Source organism: Typopeltis vanoorti, chromosome 5 (assembly GCF_054136105.1).
Source record: "Typopeltis vanoorti isolate ZY-2024b chromosome 5, IOZ_Tvanoo_1.0, whole genome shotgun sequence".
NCBI lineage: Eukaryota > Metazoa > Arthropoda > Arachnida > Uropygi > Thelyphonidae > Typopeltis > Typopeltis vanoorti.
This window is the reverse complement of record NC_143553.1, coordinates 58,610,374-58,620,855: the sequence shown is the minus strand read 5'-3', so window position 1 is coordinate 58,620,855 and position 10,482 is coordinate 58,610,374. Positions and strand designations below refer to the sequence as shown.

The following is a 10,482-nucleotide window of genomic DNA, read 5'->3' as shown; positions in this document are numbered from 1 at the left end:
TCACGCAGTTTAAGTAAACGTTCTCATTTGGGAATGTGGCAAATAAATTATTCAGACATAACATTCGGTAAACTTAATTATTCTAGTACGATGAAAGTACTATAGTTATAAAAGTTTGAAATCTCTAACCTATATTAAACTATAAAGTGATTATTGTATTAAGTTTTTTTTTTTTATTATTTTTTTTTAAATTATGCAGTATTCAAAAGGAAACATTTGGTAGCTGCTTAGCGGAAATAGAGCACTGAATACTGTAACAATTCTCAGCTGTTCTAACAAGTGACTCACCTATTTCCAACACCTTTCATGTGTGATATTACTATTAAAAATTGCAGAGCGGTAGCTACTGTAATCAAGTGCTCAAGGTAGTACGCATTTTCTCATGAAAAGAGCAATAACTTCATTTAACATAATGTGAAGTTTTTGACAATCCAGAATTTAGTTTTTGTAGGGAGGGTGAATGAAATATTGCTAGGATGACTCAAATTATACATAATTTTAATCCTTCCACAAATAACATTTAATTTATTATAATTTTAAAGTGATTTGCAATCCTTGGCGGATTGAATTAGTGAAAAACCTACAGTGACTTTGCTTCTACACCCTACTGTTTGTGAATGTCTTTGAATATCTTTTCATTCAAAAAAAGACTTCGTCTGGTCTGTAGAGTAGATGTTTATAGCTAATTTAATCATTACCCTATTCACGGTACTAATATAAGATAGGTTTACAACCGTTCACGGGAAAGGTTATTTTAATATCTAACTGGACATTCGCAATTCTGTTTAGTTCAGATTCCCTAACTATATGGAAGAATACTCCTCTCGATAGCATCTGCAATTAATTGAATCGAAATGTTAATAGAAATTTCCGTGGCGTGTGCAGAGCAACACTCATCTGGGACATCATATTATTGTCCTAGAAGTAGAAAAAGAAATGAAAGATTTATCTCGGTAAAATAAGCGCTTCCATATCGCACCTGGAAGAACAATGGGACATTGTGCCCTTCGATCGGGAAGGATATGAGTTTGATTCTCGTCGTTGTGAAAAAAATATTTATATGGACTTTTTTTCAGCTGAAGGTGAGCTAGCCTATCTCATACGGAGATAGCAGGATTTTTTCACCAAGAAATTAGTTTTTGATCCTGCATACAGACAAATCGGCCAAAAGAACACAAGTAATTTACGGACAAAAAAAAAATACAGTTTGTGGCAGTAGATGGAGTTGTGTGTTGATGATAATAATGTCGTTTTGGTGGTAGTATGAGGATTAAGTAGGGGGAGATGGTGATTTGTGTATATCGGAATAGAGTGCCCTGCCGTGACTCCTTGGAGATTTCACTTAATAAATTACTGTGTCTTACATGACAACTACTATCATGATAGCGACTACGCACCAGAATGGCAATAACTATGAATTATTTCCATTGAAAGTGGTGGTAAAATAAAGAAAAATATAAATCACGAATTTGGAAAGTTCGGTAAATTCGGACGAAACAAGATTATGGCGAAGAATTTTCCAAATGTCAGAGATTTCAAGTACAGCAGATTCCCGATTAATAAGCAAAATGAATATATAATTAAGTGCCTCCGTAGCGCAGTCGGAAGGACGATGGACATGTCTGATTGGAAAAGGCTGCAGTTCGATCTTGTCATGATGAGAGAGCTTTAGATCGACTTTTTATGGAGACCGTTTTCATACAGGCAAATTGACTGAAAAACACATGCAATTAATAGTCAAATACTATAAGTGGGAAATGTAATGTGTAGATTGATCATGGTATAGTGCCCTCCCGCAATGGGATCTTGGGTCTATCGAGGTCTCACGTAATAACTCATGAATTCTGATTTACGAACGATACACAAGTGCGTATTTAGTACAATAATAGTACAGGCACAATTATACACGTGATTGTACACTTTTAATTAATAAAAACGAGACCTTAAAATTAAGGTAAAGATCTTATGTGATCGCTTGATTGGCTCTCCTTAATCTAACACGACGTTTCGAAGCACGGTGTTAAGAGCAACACTGTACCTGATTTTCTTAGCACCAAATCAACTTTCTCTGGACGTACTTTCATTTAAGGATTAGCTTTCTCCTCGTTCGTTACATGTTGTATAAGTTCGTTGTCACTTAATTTCATTCAGTCTAATTCTGCCACACTAAACCACACGAGGTACTCTTTTCTCATCTATTTTATTGCAAAAATAACTTCTGAATGGGAGAACGCTGTTTTCAAGTCGTTCTCCATATCAGCATTTTTATTTTTATTTATTTTTTTGATGGGATCCAAAATAGTTTTTTGAGAAATGTCAAACCGCATCTTTCTCTGTTAACGAAACAATTTTCATCTGTATTTCGAATCGCATCTTGGTCCATTGGTTGGATTAATGCTGCCATATATGGTAGCATTTATTTCACAGCTGGCCTGGTTGGCGAGTGGTTAGCGTATCCGCTCTCCAGCCAAGAGGCTGCGGATTCGAATCCTGCCATGAGCATGGATGTTTGTGATTGTCCTAACTCAGCGTGGAGTGAAGTCCTCTGCTAGACTTCTTCTAGCAGAGGACTTCACTCCCAAAACCGGGTTAAGTACGGGAGTGACTGTACAGCGTCTACGGACGTCAAATGTGAATTTTGTTTATTTTATTTCAAAAAAATATTTTTTTTGAAATAAGTAAAATTAGTGAATTTTAAACCATCTTCACTCAGTTTTTTTTTTTGGTAGGCCAAATGATTCCTTATTTTATTATTATTATTAACACGACACCTCCATAGAATCAAGATTCATTCCAGGAGGTCCATATTGTCACACACGAAGCTTATCAAACTGTTTTAAAATCATTCAACACGTCATTCATCACACGCTCTCGATTAATGCATTCCACTCTCCATGCAAAGAACCTGCTCCTTACTCCCTTGCTCGCATCCGCCGTATAGAGTTTCCAGGGATGACCTGTTATTCTACCCTGTCTCCCTTCTATGAAAAATTTATTCAACATTAATCTGGTAACAACCCTTATGTAAACTTCTATGCTCGATCATATCACCTCTTCTCCCGCTATTTCATGGGTCTATACAAACTGAATGTCCTCAATTCTGTCTTCATATCCCATCCTCCAAAAACCAGATATCACGTTCATCAATCTTCTCTGGACTTTTTCTAATATATCCTCATGAAAACTAGGTTTCTAAATAAATCTGCGCATAATAATTCTTATGAGGCCTGATGAAGGCCTTATATAATGGAACTATTGTCTCAATATTTATGCATGTCAAGGTCCTTCACATTATTGTCATTTCACAGCTTGTGCATTATGACTCCCTAAGCGTCACATCCCTATCCACCACCAGTCTCAGATCTTTTGCCTTCTCTACTCCCAATTAATTTGTGATCCCACTCTTGCTTACGAAAATTGAAAACCATGCATTTTGCAACACTGAGCTGATACTCCCACTCTCTTGCCCACTCAACGTTGACGGCATTGAGCTGTCAAAAACCACCATATCGTGCTAGGTGGCAACTTTTAAACAAGTGGGAATTTCTTAGCACTCCCCCCCCCCCCCCCCGATACTGGTGGAGCAACATTAAATTGATAGAACCTACGTGCACACTATTGCCAACCCAATGAATCTCCTTATACTCAGTTTGTCCAAACACGATTACTACCAGCAGGACATTGTGCAATATTATGAAACAAATCGAGAATGGTTCTAAGATATGGAAACTAATCTTCATTTCCATGCTCGGTCATCGAATATTTGGTATGAGGCAGAATGAGCTCTTGACAAGAATCAGTAACATTTAACTGAAAACCTTCGATTGAATGTTGCATAAAATCTGACAAGTACAGGATAAGAATGACTGCATTGGCTAGCAACTTTGCAGAGTTTATCCTCCGAAAAGATGTCGTTTTGAGAGTAAAGTTAGCGTTGTTCATTATTATATGAACTTAATAATCTTATTGTTATTTATTCGCCACAGACTGCCGAAAGGTTATTTCCATAAGGAAAAAAGACAGCTTGAATCGACCGAGTCAAGAAGTGATTCAAAGCACAAATTAATTTACTAATTTGCTTGAACTACACTTCTACAGTTTTAAATTATTACTATGATACTCTATACATGATAAAATGTCAATTTTTTCTTACACGTTAAATCACGAAGCTAATTAAAAAAAAATTACAAACAGTTAAAAAGTCGATAGCAGTATTCCAGTGACAAAAAAGTAGCCTCATACATGAAAATGCATTCGAGAATGCTTGCCTTTTTTTCTTGCTTATATCTTCGGATATAAGCAAGAAAGAGAAATCGTCATGATAGTTAGATAAAATTCCAGTAATTAAGAGTAGCAGCAACAACTCCCCGTATAACATGGTACTTTTACATGATTTCGCTCTAACACAGAGAATGGTGGCAAACCTCACACGACCCGGTATTTGTGTGTGTGTGTGTGGGGGGGGGTATATTACACTATTTGACAAAAACATTTTGACACCTTATGTGTTATGCAGATATCGGATCCTACCACATGCAAATATTCAGGGAGCGTTTGCGTAAGTATGGTAATAAAAGGTGGAATGTTTTGCACCGTACTCGATGTAGAGTGCAAACACTTTCAACGTGGAATGGTAGTTGGGTGTCACATCAGTGGTCTTTCTGTCCGTAACATTGCCACCTGTCTCAGTTATACCGAACTCCTCCGTTGCTTATGTCATTCATCGATGGAACGTTAACGGTGGTATCATAGCAGGAAAACCCCCTGGGAGGCAACCGACACTCACTAACTTAAATCGACGAGCTCTGTCTCAGAATGCTCGAGAATGCACGTCATCAGCGGCGGATCTCGCAGTCAACCTAGAAAATGTTGCAGGGACATCTGCCCGCAGAGAGTTTGCATATCTTAGGTTAAGCTGCTGAGAACAAGCCCCCCCCCCCCCCCCCCTCGACGCCAGACGACGCTTGGACTGCTGTCTTTCACACCGTTCCTGAATCATACATAATTAAAAAAGGGTTCTATTGAGCGACGAAACCACGCTTCCAAATGTTTTAAGCCATGATAGCGATCTGGAGATTAACCCGGGAACGGTTCCGACAGTGACTTTTGCATGGAGCACGACAATGCTCCATGCCGCACTGCATGTCCGACATTGGTTTCCACAAAAAATATCGAAGTGTTGGAATGCCGGTTCAAAGTGCAGATCTCAACGCCATCGATTATCTTCGGGGAGAATTAGCAACACCCAATTCGCTCCAGACAACATCGGCCGTAGTCAACAAAGAAGTAGCTTTGCGCGAGGAATGGAAGAATATTCCTGTTGCGACGTATCAGAAATTGGTTGAAAGCATGCCCCAATGATTACTTGCTGTCATTCAGGCCAAACGTAGTCCCACTCGGTAGTAGAAATGTAATTGAAACTTTTTTTTTTACACCACAACACTAGCCGTCAAATACTTTTGTGAACATATCATGTGTTGAATGTCATTTTTTCAACATTTCCATTCTTTGTTGTGAATTCCTGTTTTTTGTTGAAAAAAGAGGGAGTGGGAAATTCCTATTTTGTTTTGGAAATCCTCGCGTTAGGTTGAATTTCTAGTTGTGTGAGACTATTAAAAATGTGACTTCGAAGCGTACAGTTCGTAACGTTTCTTTTAACGCTTTTTGTAAGGCCATTTTGGTTTTTATTTGATCTTTTATAAATTTTTGCTGGTATGCATTGCTGAACTTCAAATTTCAAAATAAAATAAAATAAGGAGCATACACACACACAAAGTTTAACCCCAATGAGACAGGTCTTTAACGGGGAGGGAGGAAGTGCCCTAAAGAACGTTTATTTGAAAAAAAAAAAGAGAACTGCACTAGATTTTAATGCATCAATAGACCGTGTAACGTTCCAACACATCAGTTGATTGCATGAACGGTTTCACACTACACGAGATTTTATAGAAATCTAACTACAGTCTTATGAGGGTTGCCTGTATCATTTTCTAACCATCGCATTGTCAATATGCTTATCCAGTTATATGTATTTTGGTTCTTTTTGTCCAAGCGTCATAATTTCTTACAAGACATTACTTTGGTATTGACTTACCTGTTGAACAGCTGATTTTATTTTAAAAAAGTATAAAATTAATAATAAATTGGCCATTTGAATTTAATTTTTGTTATTCTTTTACCCCTTCCAGAATGAAATTTCTTCTATAAAGAATCAGGAGAAAAAAAATAACCACCACAGTCAAGGAATGGAAAATCTAATAAATGCAACATCTGCTCTTGCGCTAGATGATAGCAGTAATGGAAATAAATTATCAGCCATTGTTGAAGTAAAAAAGCCATCTATCCAAACTGTATGTTTAAATCGCATTCCAAACGATAATATTGATCAGAAAACAGCGAAACAGTTGTTGCCATTGAAATCAAGCGTATCATCTCCCAAACCAAATGCGTTAAGAAAACATGCGTGCTCCAAAGAACAGAGCGACACAGAAAAACTACGGACTCTTTTCCATAAAAATTCTTCACCGATAGTAAAAGAACTTTTGACCAGTATGACACTTTTAGAGGTAAAAAATGAAAAATCACAGGAATACTTCGGATTATTTCTTCAGATCTTCTTAAAAGCATGCGAATCTCGAAATCAAAAAATCATCATACCAGTGCTCATTACATTGGTATCTTCTGATAAATTTATGGATGTAACATTTCCAGATTATATCAACTCGATAACTTTTTCAGAAAACATGGAGGAGATACCAATTGATGTCGAAAACAGTTTAAGTGTTTTAACCGAAATTTTCAGAGGACTTCCGGCCATCTCAAAGAAAAAAGTGAGTGATGTATTGGAAGTTATTTCCAGGTGTGTAAATAAATTCAACGAATGCAAACGACACGATCATATCAAAAGACAAATAAAGAATCTTGCAGTTGAAATTGGAGAGTTCCTTCCTCAAATACAAAGTAAATGGACGGTTCCAAATAAAGATAGCGATCAACCACCAGACAATTTTCGATTGCTTTCTGTGTTGCCGGTGAAATCTGATATCCACTGTTCAGAATCGCCATTTGTAAGAGCTAATCTCATCAGAGGAAACTATACAAGCATCGAACATTATTTAGATGTCCAATTCCGTCTTTTCAGAGAGGATTTGATCAGAGGATTTCGAAAGACCGTGCAAGAATATGCATTAAAAGCGACATCTGTCGGGACACTCAGCTCTAGAATGAAATTGGGATATTTATACAAAAATGTAGAATTACTTACCGAGACGAGATTTACCATTTACGGAAAAGTTCGTTTTTTGAAAATGAATGTTAAAAACCATCCCAAGTGGAATTGCGCAAAGCATCTTCTACAAGGAAATGTTATCTGTTTATCTCATGACCAATTTCGTACACCTATTTTTGCAATAATTGAGGATCGCAGTGTGAGAAATAAAACTATATGCGTACTGCAGGTTAGAATTAATCCAGATTATGAATGTCATCTTTTGTCAAATGTTTCTTACATCCTCATAGAGACAAATGCCTTTTTTGAGTCGTACAAGTATACTCTTCAGGTGATTAAAGAAATGAACTCTTCTAATTTTCCATTAGCAGATTACATCGTTTTCGAACCGCAATTACTGGAACAAACTGCATCTTCTGTATTGAAAACAGATTTGAACGATTCTCAGCAAATAAAAGCTTTCGAATTAGCATTAACAAGTAAATTATCATTGATACAAGGTCCTCCAGGAACAGGAAAGACATTTATAGGCTGTAAAATTGTCGAGTTTTTGCTAAACGAATTACAAAATAGCAAACCTATTCTTGTTGTCTGCTATACAAACCACGCACTTGACCAGTTTTTAATGAGAATTCTGGCTTTAACAACTAGGATTGTGAGAATTGGAAGTAGGAGTAAAAGTGTAGTATTGGCACCCCATCGTCTCACTCACATAAAACGTGCAGTAAGTATGTGGAAAGCACTTCATGCGAAAATGCGTTTTTTTAATGAAGAAAGTGAAGAAGACGATGAGCAAGACAGAACTATCTATGAAGACGATATGTTTCGCTATGAACAATCTCTGCGGATTGCAGTTAAATTAACAAATGGTGCTTTCCCCACCGGAGCAGAATACAGCCATTTAAAAACAATTAGGCTACTCATTAGAGATATGGGAAGATTATCCAAAAAATTACAATCCCTTCTAAGTGGTCGGTTCACTTCTAAAATATGGAAGGCCCTCTACCGAATGGCAGAAATGAACAGAACAAGAATGCCACGATTAAAACAAGAAGAGAATAAAGAGGAAAATGCATTATTAAGCTGGTTATGCTTAACTACTAAAAATCTATTTAAGTATGAAATGTTACACACTTGGGAAACGCAGCTTTCACAGGCAAAAGAAATTATGAAGCGGGAAAAAATATATCTTCGATATGAGGAACTGACAAATAGAAAACAAAAAATACATCTGGAATCGTGTCTGGTTGATACCAGAATTTATGAAATATTAATATCTAAGCTTCTTAAAGTCAACAACGAAGATAAAACCGTAACAGACGTACACAAAAAGTCAGCACTCGAAAAACGGTGGATAATATTCAGAGCGTGGGTGAATAACATGATAGAGATATGTAAATACGATTTGGAGAAGAAGAAAGAACAATATTACCACTTTATGCAACCCCGAATATTAAAAGAAATGCAAATGGAACAAGATGAATATAATTGTTGTTTTCTCCGAAAGGCCAAAATTATTGGAATGACTACTACAGGGGCCGCTAAGCGTCATTCATTGATAAAACGACTACGACCTTCTACTGTTATAGTGGAGGAAGCAGCTGAAGTATTAGAAGCGCATGTTTTGTCTTGTTTGACTGACAGCGTCAGTCGACTGATCTTAATTGGAGATCATAAGCAACTCCGACCAAAACCTACTGAATACGATCTTGCTAAGAATTACAATCTGGAGATATCGATGTTTGAAAGGTTATTTCAGAATGGAAGACCTAATGTGACGCTCACCTGTCAGCACAGAATGAGGCCGTCAATAGCAGATTTGTTAGTGCCTGAAATTTATCCGGTATTAGAAAATGGTCCTTCCGTCTACAACTATCCAGACGTCAAAGGAATGAAAGAGAACGTGTTTTTCTTCAATCATGGTGAAGATGATAATAAGGTTAAAGATACTGAAAGTTATAGTAACTATTTCGAAGCAAATTTTCTTATCTATCTCTGTCTTCATCTTCGACAAATGGGTAATCAGAGTTCAACGATTAGTATTTTAACCACGTATTCTGGACAGCTTGCCGTTATAAAGGAGCTCATGGAAAAACATGATAAACTGAAGGAAGTAAATGCCACAACAGTCGACAGCTTCCAGGGTGAAGAAAATGAAATCATTTTAATATCCTTCGTAAGAAGCAACAAGAAAGAAAATATTGGCTTTCTTGTGGAAGATAATCGGATGTGTGTTGCCTTATCTCGTGCAAGGCGTGGTCTTTATTGTGTTGGAAATTTTCGTTTATATGCTAAAAAATCTCCATTATGGGAAAATATTGTGAAGAAACTCGAAAAGAAAGATATCATCGGCGATTCTTTTCCGATTGAGTGCGCTGTACACGCAGGAAAAGTTAAAATGGTCAAGCGTCCACTTGATTTCGATAACCGCAATTGCAGGTGTCTAGCATAGACCAATTTCTATGCAGAGCAACATTACTATCAACATTACACCCAGTTTACATGCAAAGACTTATACCATTGTCATGTGCCAATGTATTTTCATTGGTCTATTCAGCACGACGAACCAACTCATGCACCACCATTATTTATAACTAATAAGAAACCATGCAGCCATATTTTTTGTAGTTAAAATTAATCATTGTAAAACTAATGAGTTTAAATTGTGATGTTTATTAATTTACAGTATATGTAATTAGACATACTTAGGTTTGCACAAGTATATTTTTTCTTAATATACGGTTATGTGATTCCTATTTCATATACATTTATTTTTTTATTTTATCCGTTATTTATTAAATATCAAATATTTATTTTAATGTAGAAATTAAATCTTTATTTTTAAATTTTAAAGTTTTTGAAGTTCTGTTTTTGTTAACATTTTTCTGTTTTTTGATGCAGCGGTGTATTCTGGAGAGTATTTTGTAGTGGGGGAGGGGTAAACTTTTTTGCATTATTTTGTATCGAATTTCTTGTTGGTTCAGTTTTTGACTTTTACTAATTCAAGAGGAGATACTCCAGAGGTCCTTTCGTGTCATCAAATCTAAACTTCCACTGAATACATGCCTGTCTTTTGCAAATGATAAAAACTCAATTCTTAAGAACTTTCAATGATGGAATTTTACAAAACACTGAAATCGTGATTATGACATAATATTGGCATCTTAAAATCATTGAACAGGACAACTTTTTTTTTCTTAAAAAAATAGTGATATATGTCTTTATTAGGATTTTTCAACTGAAGGTGAATCGGA

At 36.3% G+C, this 10,482-nt stretch overlaps 1 protein-coding gene across 1 annotated transcript; it reads left to right on the top strand.

Moving 5' to 3' along the window:
* Positions 1-6,245: 6,245 nt before the first annotated feature.
* On the top strand, positions 6,246-9,680 carry LOC150106447 (NFX1-type zinc finger-containing protein 1-like). The gene has a single exon (XM_090393001.1). It carries the CDS (start codon positions 6,246-6,248, stop codon positions 9,678-9,680), a length of 3,435 nt encoding a protein of 1,144 aa, XP_090249127.1.
* Positions 9,681-10,482: the final 802 nt, after the last annotated feature.

Excerpts from the sequence above, each read along its gene's own strand:
- LOC150106447 (XM_090393001.1), top strand. The coding sequence starts at position 6,246 with ATGGAAAATCTAATAAATGCAACATCTGCTCTTGCGCTAGATGATAGC.